We start from the raw sequence: 14,910 nt of genomic DNA on the forward strand, positions 1-14,910 counted from the left end.
GAAGGTGTAAAACCTACAAGGCAGCACTTTGGAATGCACTAGGGACCGTTCTTGTGCACTGCTTCTTCTCCACTGGAGTCACTGCACAAGAAATTCAGTGAGACAAGTTAAGAACCAAATTCATTAGAGATCAGTCAGTTCTGATTTCTCTTTCTGACAGTCAGCCGTGGATTTCCAAGCCATGCTGTCAGTGAGAGTCACTACATCTCACACTTCACAGAAACAACTGCTGTCATGACAGAGAAACTCACCCTGGCTGCAAAACTCAGCAGATCCTCCCTGTGTTCCTTCCCCAAGTGCAGAGTATTTAATTTATAAAAGAATGAGCACAGATTTGTAACAGCAGCAAGAAAGAACCAGACTGAGCAACCTTTACAGGGGGTTCATATCCAACCACAGCACCAAGCCCTGAGGCACAAGGAACCTCTTTACCCCTTCAGGGGCTGCTGGAGGCAGAATATGAATCTTTCCATTGCTCAGAAAAGCCTGTAAGTGATTTGGGATTCAATAATTTCTTGTTTGATCTCTAGCTCTGTGATAAAATGAGCTCTAGAGTCTGACAGACATGAAGAACCTGAAGCTGTGAGCCAAATGACCCCAAATCTGGGATCCTAAAGCAAGTTTGTCACCCACCTGGCACATCAGATATCCAGAGAATCCCTATGAAAAGATCCCTATGGATCTTTGAGCACTGAGTTGATCTGACTGAGATCAATTGAACTGATCTCAACTGTTTTCATTTCCCAAAAAGTTCTCCTACAGCTTTAAGGGGAGGCAGTATCACCAGAGCTCCAGGAGCAGGTGGGCACGTCTGCCTCAGGGCAGTTGCCATGCTATTGGCAGGGGACTGCAGAATTTTATTTCAGTGGAATGAATGCACACAGAACATTTCCATCTTCCCTAATGCACCCTCCACATGCCCTCCCACCTTCTCTCTATCTCCAGCTTCTCCTTTCTGTGATCATCATTTCACAGCCAATAATTTCTTTTGTCCTTTTCTCCTACGCTCCACTGCCCCTACTCTCTCCCTGTGCATTCCCTTCCCCCTGCCCTAAGTTTTTCCACATTTCCCCACTGATTTCTGTGTCTCAGTGCACCAATAGTGTCACGCTTGTACACTGCACTAAAAGCCAAAATAGAAGCAATCAACAATGCAGCAGCTCGTGCTTACTTTTACATCTGATATTCCACACAGTTCGGCAATGCTGGACCAGGAGTGCTCTCCTGGCACCTGTAAAATGTTTAAAGCAGTCATAATTCAAATGCACATTACTTAGAAGATTAGAGACTGTAACCAACTGCTTTTCATGTTAACCTTGTGCTGGCTATGGCAGCAAACAGCTGTCACAGTGGGAATGTTGAATTCAGTACTTAAGAGGAACAGCTCAGTGCAAAAAGCAGCAGAACCAAGGGGTACCTCAGAGTGGAGCAGAACTCAGATATCCCTATTTATTATTATGTGCATATTCAGAAGCACTGATTAAAAAAGAGTTTAATGAAGAGGGGATTTTATTTGGAGAGGGTGGGTTGCAAAGGATAAGTCACAACACAATCTGTTTATTTGGAATTCCATGATTAACCACGAATGACTGATAGTGCATAGAATCAATCATGGAATGGTTTGGCTTGGAAGGGACCTTAAAGCTCATCTTGTTCCACTCCCTGCCATGGGCAGGGGCACCTCCCACTGTCCCAGGGTGCTCCAAGCCCCAATGTCCAGCCTGGCCTTGGACACTTCCAGGGATCCAGGGGCAGCCACAGCTGCTCTGGGCACCCTGTGCCAGGGCCTCCCCACACTCCCAGGGAAGGATTTCTTCTCAATATCCAATCTAAACCTCTCCTCTTTCGGTTTAAAGCCATTCCCCATTGTTCTATCACTACATGCCCATGGAAACCCCATAATGATGAAAAGAAAAGCAGTTTAAGCAATCCCAAACCAAAGATAATGACTCAGAACATCCTCATCCCTGTGTCCACCACTTCATGGCATTCCTCAGCTGAGATGAAACACTAACAGCATAAAAACAGTCTGAAAATACCTTAGGAGAAAGCAGCTGAAGAGGAAAGTACTTCTGGGGTGTCCTCTGAGAAGCACAAGAAAGAATAAGCACATTCTCTCCAGGGAAAAGGAAAATGCTGAAGGATATTGCCAAGTTATGCTGGCATTACATAAGCTAATTCCAAAACCACCTTTTTGAACTGTATTAGTCTGTGTTGTCCTTTAAAAGAGAGGCATTCATTTATAATCCAGAGAGAATTTCAACCCCCAAATCTAAAAAAACCCTGAAGTTGGGTTTTTTAGAACAGCCAAAGTTCTAATAGTTTCTGTGTGTAAACATCCGAAACTATTCCATCTTAGAAACAGGGTAAAAATGAATTAAGTCTGCTGAATCTTTTTAAAAAGCAGAAAGATAAGGCCAAATCTTTGAGGAGACATGGCTCATAAATCCCTGCCTTGGCACAGAACTGTAGGAAGATGGATTAATTCCATGAACAGCACAAAGGAACAGAAGGAGAATAACAGAGGTAAAGAAGGTGAAGGAAACTGCAAAGACAAAAGGCCCTTGTTTAAATTCCTCACATCCATGAGCAAGCAGTGCATGACAGTTTGTCAAGAAGTGTGAGAAACTCACTCTAAAGACGAGTCATGCATGGACTTCTGCCTTCTCCAGGTGATAATGGATAATCATTTTGTATTTTTCATCTATTTCAAAGGGCTCCCACATCAGATGGGCAGGTGCTCAGCAGGAGCTCCTTCACCACCAATTAACTCTTGGGTTCAGACTCAACACGAGCCCTTCAGGTCTTTTAACACAGGTTTCTCAGCCCAGTGCCTGGCAGGAGACTCCCACTGATCACATTCCAGCCACTGCTCCATGGGACTGACACGGGCAGGCAAAGGATCAGGAGGCTCAGGTCAACACCAGGAGCCACATGGGGCTGGACACCCACAGCATGGAAAAACCACCTTAAAAATTTACACAACCACCAGCTCTGGAGGGGCTGAAGCGCCTCAACTGCTCAGTGGCACTTAATTAAAGTATTTAAATCACTTTGCTAATTAGGAACTGCACTCTGGTCCAGGTTGGTGGCTGGGTATACCCAACCACTCTTGAGTCTAACTGCAGCACAGATTAGGTTCATTATTCAGCAACAGGCTCTCAATCAGAGCCAAAACTCCTCAAAACATGGACTAAGTCAAGGAGAGGGGCCCAGGAATCAGTGCTCAGAACAGCACAGGGAGTGCTGGATTAATCTAATTACACTGCTGATGCTTTTTGCTGGCAAGCTATTTAGCAAATACACAGCAATGATAAAAGAATTGCCTCATGCTGCTACTGCAGAAGTTAATTAAGATTTGTTTGGTGGAACAAAAGACAAATCAGGGTTGGGGAAAAAATCAACATAATTTTTAGTGTTTCAGACAGCTGGAGAGAGTGTGCTTTAAAATGGATTAAATGTAATTATCCTTGTTATTTTTTCCTCTGTTGATGCTGAAAATGACACAAGATTATAAACTGTAGGACAACATGCAAAACATTGTTTTGGAGCCAATTGTTCTCTTTTTCTTTAAAGCATGTAATAACCCACAGTTTTGCCTCACCATGAAGCAGCCAAAGTGTGGAAGCACCACCTGAAACGCAGATCAAGACTGAAAGAAGTGAGAGACGTATCCTTGTGTTCCAGGTTGGCCAGAGATTAATCCAAAATGGATTCAACAGTGCATCCCCTCACTGGTTTGGAAACAGGAGTGCACCAGCAAGTCTCTAGGTTTAGCTGGGATCCAGCTTAGAATCATGGAATGGTTTGGGTTGGAAGGGAACTTAAAGCTCACCCCATTCCATCCCCCTGCCATGGGCAGAGACACCTTCCACTAGACCAGGTTGCTGCTAGAATTCCTTCCCAACATCCCATCCAGCCCTGCCCTCTGGCTCTGGGAAGCCATTCCTCCTGTCCTGTCACTCCAGGCCCTTGTCCCAAGTCCCTCTCCAGCTCTCCTGGAGCCCCTTCAGGCACTGGATGCTGCTCTAAAGTTTCCCCAGAGCCTTCTCCTCTCCAGATGAAATTCTTCACCCTCTTTCAGTCCCCAAATCCTGGAGTTTGATTTGGAGGACTGACATCTCATAATGACTTCGAATCACAGTTTGGACTCCAGCATTCCTGAATATTTGGCTGGAAGAGAGACACACACTCCTCTTCTTCTACCAGAGCAACAGCTTCTGCAGCAAAGCACTCGTGGCTGCCTGAGTCACTATTCCTGCCCACAAAGAGATGGTCAGAGTCTCATCCTTTATATGTTTCAAGTATTTTTAGGGATAACTGATAGAAATGTGCAGAGCAAACCCACATCTTTTTGTCATCAGCTTTTATACTCTATAATTCTGCACTAAACTGGAGCATTGTTCCCTGCTTATCCTAGGAAACCATATGGGTAGAGTCCCAGGAGTCTCACAGAAAGAAGGAGAAAAAAAGGAAAATAAAGTGTGCTCTCCATATTCTAAGCACGGCACAGCTGTGAGTGACAAAGGCTTTTCCTTTGTCTTATTATCTTTTAACAAAAATCCCCTGAAGAGCTGAGCACCAACTCATTAACAAAGTTCTGCACATGAATTCATAAACAGTTTTGGGTAGCTCTGTTCAAAGCATTTCTCCTTTGGCTGTGAAATCTCAGTGGCATTTGAACAGAAGGGATAAATCAGATTTTAGGCTTCACTTCAAGATTATGATTTACTTGAAGACTTTTTTGGGGGGGGGCAAGGATATGGTGAAGAACTAGAACAGAGAGCTAGAACTGACTTCAGATATAAGGTGAAAAAACTTCTACAGAGACAGTGCTTGTGAAAAGGGGGCCTGATGGGAAACTGGTTCACAGGGATTACCAAGTTGCCAAGTGCCCACATGAGCTTTGAAAAGATATTTTATCCCTCAAGCAAATAATGCAGCAAAATATTTGAGACTTCTTAACAGCATGGCTTTCCCTGTGTCCAAAAGGTGGTGGTGGAATGAGGAAACATTGATTATCAGTGGGTTAATTGGCTGCACTGGTGAGGCCACAGCTCGAGTGCTGTGTCCAGTTCTGGGCCCCTCACAACAGAAAGGACATTGAGGGGCTGGAGTGGGTCCAGGGAAGGGAACGGAGTTGGGCAAGGGGCTGGAGCACCACAAGGGTCTGGAGAACTCCTGAGGGAGCTGGGAAAGGGGCTCAGCCTGGAGCAAAGGAGGCTCAGGGGGGACCTTTTGACTCTCCACAAGTCCCTGACAGGAGGGGGCAGCCAGGAGGGGGTCGGACTCTGCTCGAAGGGAACAGGGACAGGAGGAGAGGGAACGGCCTCAGGCTGGGCCAGGGGAGGGGCAGGTTGGACATCAGGAGGAATTTCCTCATGGAAAGGGTGATTAAACACTGCAAGGGGCTGACCAGGGAGGGAATGGTAGAGTCCCCATCCCTGGAGGTGTCCAAGGAAAGCCTGGATGTGGCACTCAGTGCTCTGGGCTGGGTGACAAGGTGGGGATGGGTCCCAGGTTGGACTCGATGGTCTCAGAGGTCTTTCCCAAGCCCATGGATGCTGTCATTCTGCAACTCCAGGTGTAGCACACCCAGCAGCATTAAGATCCCAGGGGAGATGGTTCACTCCAACATGTTTTCAATGAAGAACAGAAGATAGAGTGGGTAATGACTGTGAGAAGGATGACAATAAAACAAGAAGCTACTGGAAGGTGAAGGAGAGGCTGGCTGAAAGCACTGCCCAAAGAAAAGTCTGGAGCAAGACAGGATATAAATGCAGATTATCCATAAGGAGAATCACACTGAACTGATAAAACTCAACAAGCCAAGAGAAGGCAGAATTCTGCCAAACAAAACTGAAGTCTGTGAGGGGGAAGATCCCAGCACATCTGATCTCCTCATTGATGCTCTTTGCTGTTTCCATTGATGTTTTGAGGAGACTGAAGAGTCTTGTGCTGAGAAACCCTTATACATCAGCAGATAATAAAAGTAAGCACATGCATTGTAGGTAGCAAAAGGAAAATGAGAAATTCTGAAAGCATTCTTCATGAACAAAACCCAGCAGATGAAAATGAGTCGGGGGGCGGGGGGGGCAGAGACTGGTGAGAGGCATCACTACACTCATTAACTTAATTAACTGAGAAAATGCAGCTGTGCTTTCGTGCTTGGCCAGGAGCAGCCACAGTCACTGGCCTGTCCCTCACCTGCCAGTCACTCAGCCAACTCCTGATGTGCTGCTTTGGAAAAGGGCATTAAAACATTTTCTGTTGCAAGGCCAAGATCTGCAGGCTGTACAGTCCTGCTGAGTATTTCCAAACTGTCTTTCTTACCTCGAACATCTCCTGCTCTGTCCGTCGATGATCGTCCAGGAGCTGCTCCATGTAGGTCAGATTTCGGAATTTTTCTAGGTAAGTACTGTACTGCTTCTGCAGCTGCTCCTCAATCTTCTCATACTCATCCATGAAAGCAGGGCTGGGGAGAGCAAGCACAAACTACTCAGTGAAACCTGCCCAGGGCAGCTGTGGCTGCCCCATCCCTGGAAGTGCTCAAGGCCAGGTTTTATGGGGCTTGCAGCTACCTGGGATACTGGAAGATGTCCCATGGCAGGGATGAGATGAGCTTTCAGGTCCCTTCCAACCCAAGCCATTCTGTGATTCTAGGAGTCTATAAACACTGCTCTGTATATACAGAATTCTGAAATGCAATTTTGGTTTTGCAGCTGCCTTTCCATGTCTGCTAAACCAGCCTCAAAAACCTCTCGTTGTTAAGGTTTCACACTGCTTCAGAGAATAAAAGCTCAAGACAAAGCCCCTCACTAAACAATCCTGGAAATGACATAAAGCCAAGAGAAGGTTTTTGTGTACAACTCCCTTTTCCTTTCACACAGGCACAAAGGCAGCATTTTGGCCCCCTTAGAAGGCAATATGAAAATAATTATCCTGCTGTTCCACAACTGCACAAAGTTAGTGTGTAGCATGGCTGGTAAATCATCTACTTTGCTGGGGACTTACTTGCTACAAAAGTGTGCTGAGTCATTACAGGTTTAATTAGACTGTATGATGAAGTGATGATGTCATTACACCAGAGAGCTGACTGATGCACCCAAAAAATCACTGCTGCTGCTCAGTGCTTCACACCCACCCAATCCACTTCCCACAGAGTGGGACTGATCAAAACGTGGATTTAAATCCAGTCATTCCTTCCACCACTCCCTTGTCTAATACTTCCTCTTTTGTTTTTTTAATATGAGGTCAGATTGCAGATTGTATAAACCTGCAGGTTAATTAAGGGCCAGAAATCAACCCAGACTGTGAACCTGAACACTGTGATACCTCCAGTATCTGAAGGGGTTTACAAGGAAGGAAAGGGACTCATCATCAGGAACTGCAGTGATAGGACAAAGAGCAATGGGTTCAAACTGAAAGAAGAGAGATTTAGAGTGGATATTGGTAAGAAATTCTTCCCTGTGAGGGTGGGGAGACCCTGGCACAGGGTGCCCAGAGAAGCTGTGGCTGCCCCTGGATCCCTGGAAGTGTCCAGGGCTGGGTTGGATGGGGCTTGGAGCAGCCTGGGACAGTGGAAGGTGTCCCTGCCATGGCAGGGGTAGAACTGGATGAGGTTTAAGCTCCTGTCCCACCCAAACCAGTCTGGGATTCCATGATTCTACAAATTTTCTGCCAGGCTGTACCACTGCCCCGAGGATCTGATCCTAACAAGGGCTGCAGAATGAAGTTTTTTAATTGGTGGTTAACAGCAGAAGCCTCTGGGAACAAAGGGACTGTTTGCAGCAGTCCCATCCTTTCTGTTCACACTCTTTCCTGCAGTAGATAATCAGTTCATGATCTTTACCGAACACTTTGGAGAGTCTGCAGCCTCTTCTGGCTTCTTTCCAGTTCCAGTTTTCGCTTTTCAATCTTGGCTTCAAAATTGGCTTCATCCAAGGCTACACTATTCAACATGTCTTTAGTCTTTTGCACTTCCTCCTGAAACAGAAGGATGGTGAACCATGGCTGGCACTGGAATAATTAAATTTATCTTTCAGATGCTGAACATTGTTCTGGATAAACTCATCTGTGTTTACTCAAGCCAGCAATGGAAATTCAAAAGTTCTTTGTGGCCAGGATAATGAACTAACTGGACATTTACAAATGTAAAATACATTATTTTTTTTTGCCAACATTCTTAATGAAGGAAAAAACCCCACAGCTGTAACTTTAGTTTTCCTTCTCACTGAAAAAGCAGTAGAAGACAGGAAGGAGCCTATCATATGGTGTCATTAAGGTCGTTTCCAGCCTTAAAGATTCCATGATTCTCTCTGAATAAACGCAGATGAGAAATCCATTTGTTTCTTGGTACTATTTTAGGGAATTTTAAGCTTCTATCATTTTTCTCTTCAAGATACAAGTCAGTTTTATAAAGAACTTCCTGTATCTGAGTATCTTCATCCTTTTGTAAGTTTTGCTTTATCCATTTTTTTTCAAAATCTGGGAAGCATCTTGAACATTTCAACATGTGCCACAGGAACCAGGAGGGGAAGTGGGAATATCCCAGTTGATTCCAATGAGCTGAGTACATCCAGTGTGCTCAGGCTCAAGAAACCACGAGCATCTTTTGAGGGAGAGGGAGGACTTCACTGCTGGAATTCCAGCACAGTGTTGGTGCTGCACAGCTCCAACAGGTCATTCCATGAACTGGGCCAGGATTAATTAGCCGAGTGTGTGGCACTGCTGTTTGTCAGGAAGCCAATCCCTCTCCACCATGCAGCTGTCAGTGCATCAGAACTACGGCTGGAGTAAGAAGTGCACATTAACAACATTTAGTATTCACACAGGCTGTGAGCAGGAGTAAAACACAAGGGAAGATTGCCTGGAATATCTATTGATTACCCATTGGCTGTTTAAAGCTGGGACTCCACTCCTTGTAATTACACCCTTGGACTGGATACAGTTTGCAGTTCAATAACTGATAGTAATCACTGCTGTAATTAACCTCCTCCTCACACAGTGCAGCTGAAGGTTCAGAAATTCAGGAACCCAAGCACTGGAGCAAGAACGGTGCTGGCAAGAGCAAGACAGACAAAGAAGTCCTTCAAACCAAGAAGCACAGGGATGCCCTGGCAGGACACTCATCAGCCAGTGCCAGCTCAGCTGTCCCGCTTCCAGAGCCCAGCTCCCCAGCTCGAGGCACCAGCACTTTTTGAGTTACCCAGGTCACTCCTTGCAGCCCTGACTGCAGAGTTCCCAGGGCTCAGACAAGGTAGCGGGGTGTGGATTTCTGTGCTGATTTGGGCAATTTTTATCCCTCCTGTAGAGCTTTTGGGGTGGAGCTCCTAACAGAGGCACAGAATATGACTGCAATGTGTTTTCTCCCAAGAGAGGGGCAAAGTGCAGCTCTTAGATGCATCAACTGCAGCTGCAGGTGATGCCTTTAGCACTCTTTACCCCATGCTGTTGATAAAAAGAGCTGATTTCTTCCTGCAGCAGAGAAATTATAATTTTACAATCAAATAAACAACATTTTGCTTACCATAACGCTGTTAATGGCAATTTTCATCACCTTCTCAGCCTCATTTATCTCCAAAGGTCTGGCAATAGATTCTGTCCTTGCTTCCTATGAAATAAAATGAACCAATATATTTCAACACTACACAAAGGAGCTAATTTATGCAGAACTGAGGGTGATCAAGCAACAATGATAGGATCATCTGCATAATAAATGGGGTAGGATTTAGTGTTTATTCACCAAGGCTGAGACAATTTAGAGAACAGGAGATGATGAAAAAGTTAAGTGAGTTGAGATTAGCAAGGAGGGAGCAGTCAAGGCTGTGTCTGACTGCAGGTACTCTTGAAGGCAGACTTTTGGCAACTGCTCTGGTTTTACAGGCAGAACAAGGTACAGAAGATTCCATCACCTGTACAACACAACCCATGAAAACACCAGTGCAGGTAAAGGAGCACAGTGTCCCAAAAGTGTGGAGCAGCAAGGACTGTGAAGCCACCAAACTGTGCCAGGCTGGTGGACACTGAGAACTGACCCTGCCAGAGCTCCAGGAGCCTTTGGACAATGCTCTCAGGCACAGAGTGGGATTGTGGGGTGTCCTGTGCAAGGCCAGGAGCTGGACTGAATGATCCCTGTGGGTCCTTCCCACTCAGAATATTCCCTGATTCCATGTGCCTCCCATGCCCATGTGAAAAATGCATGCTGCAGACGTATGGGCACCTCTGCTTCTGATACCAAGTGGGTCAGACTCCTTGAATCCCCCGCAGTGATCCTTGTTTGGATCCCAAAGGATTAAAAAAACCTCCCCTCTGAGCAGTTTTGGGGACACAAGGGCTTGGGTGTGCACTTGTCTAATTGATGCCTTAAACACTGACCTGGTCATTACATAAAAACTTCTGATTACTTGCTTGGCACTGGAAAGGAAGAGAGGGAATTTTGCAGCTCCATGTCCCTAACACAATCTTACATTGGCAAAACATTTGGTAACCAGTGGATAAAGATGGAGAAAGCATCTCTCTCTAGAAAATATCTGATTAAGAACCTAAAAATGCTTTGTATACTTTGCCACAGGCTGTACCCAGCTCAGTACAGGAGGAATTCTGGAAGCAGATCCAGTAACTTTGGTAAGATGCCATGCCAGACTCTCCAGATTCACAGCTCAGCTCGAGCAGAGTCTGCTCCCTTCCCACCAACTCCAGTCCAGGGAATTGCAGGGTGAACCCAAGCTGGGAGCTCATCCAGCAAAAAAATAAAAGCAGCTTTTTGTCCTGAGCTTATTCCTCTGCTGGATCAGGTCTCTGAGCAATCCCAGCACATGCTCCACAAAGGCTCATTTTCCTGGCATGGGAAAAGAAGGAGAACAAACATTCTGTTGAGGAGAGTGACAGGAGTTACACCTGTTGGTGGCAGTGGCTGCTCACACTGCCTGAAGTGCTCGTGAACATCCCTCTGTCCACAAAGAATAACAAACTACAAAGCAGAAAGTTAATTTGGGCAAAAATACGATAGAGAACATCTGTGCAATACAAATTCCCAAATAATTCCATAGGTAGATGTTTTTGGAGGAGGGTGGGGAAGAATAATGTAGCTCAGTTGCTATTCTGGGAACATTTAGCATTTCAGAAGCTCAGCAAAATCCCTGTTTATTTGTGAGGCCTTGGCCAGGACCAGCCTGGTGCAGACACTGCCCTGCCAACTGCACTCGGTTCAGAGGGTCTGTGCCACAGGGCCAACAGACTTCAAACAAAATAGCAAAGAGAATTATTGTCCTTTCCACTTGCAAAAGAGATCAAAGAACAGCAAGGACTGTAGTCTTTAATCATAAACAACTCCCTCACCAACTCCCCTCCAGCAGCCTGGTGAAACACCCCAGAACACGCACAGGGCACTGCAATGGGGCAGGGCGAGGAACTGATGGGTTTGGAGAAACTTCTGAGGAGCTGCCCTTTTTAAGTGGAATAATTTATGCAAGTCTAATGTCTTTCCTTCTTCTGTCTTCTCTCTAACAGCCTTGAGTTTCATGTACACACCACAGTTGTCCACAGAAATCCACATCATTTTCTACAGCAAGGTTCAGTCCTACAGCCACATGTTCCGGGAAAAATCTGTCAGGGAAATGCAGAGCAGTGGGAAGGCTGGAATTTGTATTTTCAGGCTGTGGAATCAGGGTTAAACTGGAAAAGGAGAAGGTCAGGGCAATTAAACCCTCACACCCCAAGAGATGGAGAGGAGAATCCTCTGTACACACAGCTCATCCCTAAAACTCTGCCTTGGAATGTGCATTTTCCACTTCACTGTTACAACAGCGCCACTAACCCAACTTTGACTCTCTGGAGTAATAAGTCCAAGTGGAAAAGATATTAAATATTATGGAAAATTAGTAATATATAATGGAAATAGAATAGAAACATAAATATATTTTGAGTCTATCAAAAGCACTGAGATATTTTTTTGTGGATGTCTGTCACAGCTTCCCATGTCCAGTCACTGGGCCATTTCTTGCTACCCTATGAACACTCTCAGAGAGGAAACTTTTATTTTTAATATCACTTCCCAAGAAGGACTCTTTGCAAGTGCACCCACCACTTCCCTGACGGGAATCTCCCCCCATGAGCTTCGTTCTCAGTTAACAATGAAGAGCCACTATTGCAAAACCTGTTCTACAAATATGTCCAAGGAAGCATTTTCAACTGGTAATGGATTTCCATTTCTGCAGACCAAAAGCTGATAAAGCAGCTTTCCAGCATGCCTGATGTATGGAAAAATGGATGCACTCCTCCTCCAAACTGCAGGAAGGAACCAAGGCAAGTAATTAGGCATGACCAGCACACAAGTTACTGCTGATAGATGTGGAGTAATAACATGTACTGATGTGCTCAAGGTCTAGCAGAGGTTTCTGAACACCTTTTTTGTGGTAAGGTGAAATTAAAGCTTTTTTCCTAACACACTGGTCTAGCTGTGGCTGCCCCATCCCTGGAAGTGCCCAAGGCCAGGGTGGATTGAGCTTGGAGCAACCTGGGATAGTGGAAGTGTTCCCTGCCCATGGCAGGGGTGGAACTGGGTGATCTTTAAGGTCCTCCCAACTCAAACCATTCCATGATTCTTTTTCTGAGTTTTTGACCGCAGGTTCAATCTTTCTTTGTTTTCCAGGGGTTCTAAGGCTGATGCACACAGAAGTGTGTGCACTCCTCACTGCCACTTCAGCCTCAATCCAGGCAGCACCACATCCCCTGCTCCCTGCAAACAGGGCCCTTGGCAATTCCAGCTGTCCATGCAGGCCACAAAGCTCTCCTTTAGGAGTTTATTATTCAGGGAGTTCACTCACACACACTGGGATCACATTTGGCCAATCCAGGGGATGGGTGACTTGGCACTGATGTATAGGAAAAGAAAGGCACATGAGGGACATGAATCCTTCTGAAGGAATGTGACCCTTCCCAACAGCCCATTTTCCCCCTCATGACATTAAAGTCAAGGTCATGGAGAATTTTGCTACTTCCAGACTATGCTGCTTGTTTTCAGGCTCATCTCAGCAGTCTCCAAAGGGTATCCACAAAGACACTTCCCTACTCAGCAATGCAGAGCCTCAATCAGTGCCCCAAACCCTCAGCTATCCCTACATGTAAAACATGTCACAAGGAGGTCTGGAAGAGAGAAGCAACTGGAAAACATAATTTTTCAACGGATCAAAAAGAATCAGAAGTAACCTGCATGTGGCTCTGTTGAGGCAGGAAAGAGAACTTTAAAGCTTTCTGACAGGGATGAATTTACACTGCTCTGTTCCCAGGTCCATCCATCTTCTGGCTCTGGAGTTGATGCCACTGATTCACCCTCAGCTCACAGACCCCAGGATGTGCCTCCTGTGATCTTCCTACACCCTCAGAATCCTCACCTTTCATTTCTTTGTGTCAGGTTTGAGGACAGACTGCATTGGTAAAGCTTGGATTAGTCCCCAGCACTACAGGGTGTCACTTCCTGGGTCCTTGGCCAGGAGGTGGCCTGGGATGTCTCCTCCAGAATGTGGGAAGATGACAAGGAACTTCTTGTTCCAGAGCAAAAGCTAAGCCTGTGAGTGGAACTCCAAATACTCAGCTAGAAATGGCCTTGGGCAGCATGGGCATTGCTGGTTGGTTTTCAAAAGAAAAAAGGGCAGGGCTGGAAGAGACCTTAAAGCTCAGCTCATTCCAACTCCCTGCCATGGGCAGGGACACCTTCCACTGGACATAACTGGTCCCCAGAATGCCAGGAGAAATGTGCCAACCACTACTTTACAGCTGATGCCATTTCTTCAAGCTAAATACTCCTGGGAGGGTCATACAAAATAATTTCTTACTTAAAATACATGCACACAACTGCAGTTGTGGCTAAATATTCAGGGCAGTATTGATTCAACAGCTGCATGGGTTAATTTTGGCTTCCCAATTTGCAATAAGCCCTCTTCCTCAAAATTGATGGGTTAGGTTTGGGTGAGAAGCAGGACTGCTCAAAAAAAGTGAAGCAAACCAAGTAATTCTCCAGAGTTGTGGCAATTTCAAGTTATAAATTTCCACTAGAAGTTCTATGTGTGGCAGTTCTGTAACCAAAGCCCAGGAAATGAGAGAAATTCATTTATCAGCCTCCCCCAGGCAGCGTCTTGTATCCAGAAGTAACATTTGGCAGACGGAAAAATGCTTCCAACATTCCCAATAAAATGATTTTTTGCAGTTAAGTTTCAAAGAGCAGGGAATGATGCAGCCATCTCTGAAATCACATCTCCCTCCCTCCTCGAGCAGCAGCGGCAGGACGGTGAAGGAAGGGAGGAAAGGCTCTTTAATCCAAAAGCTGGGAATAAAGAGATCCAAGTGAAATGTCCTCAGTGGCAAGGCTTTGTGCTGGAACTGCCTCAGCTCCACAGCTGGGTCTAAATGCCTTTGGCTCTCTGAAGAGTTTAATTCCAGCCTTTCCCAGCTGAATTTGGTAACGAGATTCTCAGTGACTCCCATCACTTTGGGAACAAGCTGGTGCTGTGGACATCCATAACAATAACAGGGAGCAGTGCCCTGTACTTACTCCAAAATTTATCCTCCACAGAGTGGCAAACACTTCATGTGCCTGTTTAAAGCTTTAATCTACCACATCCAGCAATTCCTTTATTTACAGGAGCGGACACAGGGAATAAACACTTTGTTCAAGGGCACAGATGGGGTAAGTGCCAAGAGGAGCATTAGAAAACAAACCCACTGCATTGTCCATCTTCAGCACAAGCTAAAAGCCTTTAAAAATAGATTATTTTCATTTTTCTCCAGTTTTACAGGGCTTACAGCTAATTAAGGGTAAATAAAATGAAAACAACCCTGAGAAGGTCAGAAATCTTTCTGCCTGCCACCAGCACAGAGGCAGTTTTCTTCTGGAATTTTTTTTTGCTTCAT

General features: G+C 45.5%; 1 protein-coding gene across 3 annotated transcripts in view; it reads right to left on the reverse strand.

The window, feature by feature from the left end:
• The window catches only part of CLUAP1 (clusterin associated protein 1), a 58,099-nt gene that overhangs the window by 31,794 nt on the left and 11,395 nt on the right, over window positions 1-14,910 (reverse strand). For all 3 annotated transcript variants that reach the window (XM_042037726.1, XM_042037725.1, XM_042037724.1), the window contains 3 exons: window positions 9,530-9,613; window positions 7,853-7,986; window positions 6,334-6,475 (listed from right to left, as the gene is read on the reverse strand). In XM_042037726.1, coding sequence (XP_041893660.1) covers window positions 6,334-6,475; window positions 7,853-7,986; window positions 9,530-9,613 — 360 coding nt within the window. The remainder of the gene's footprint in view (window positions 1-6,333; window positions 6,476-7,852; window positions 7,987-9,529; window positions 9,614-14,910) is intronic.

The sequence above is a fragment of the Corvus kubaryi genome, unplaced genomic scaffold (assembly GCF_017639235.1).
Source record: "Corvus kubaryi isolate FWS band 111438036 unplaced genomic scaffold, C.kubaryi_AGA036_p1.0 37387, whole genome shotgun sequence".
Lineage (NCBI taxonomy): Eukaryota > Metazoa > Chordata > Aves > Passeriformes > Corvidae > Corvus > Corvus kubaryi.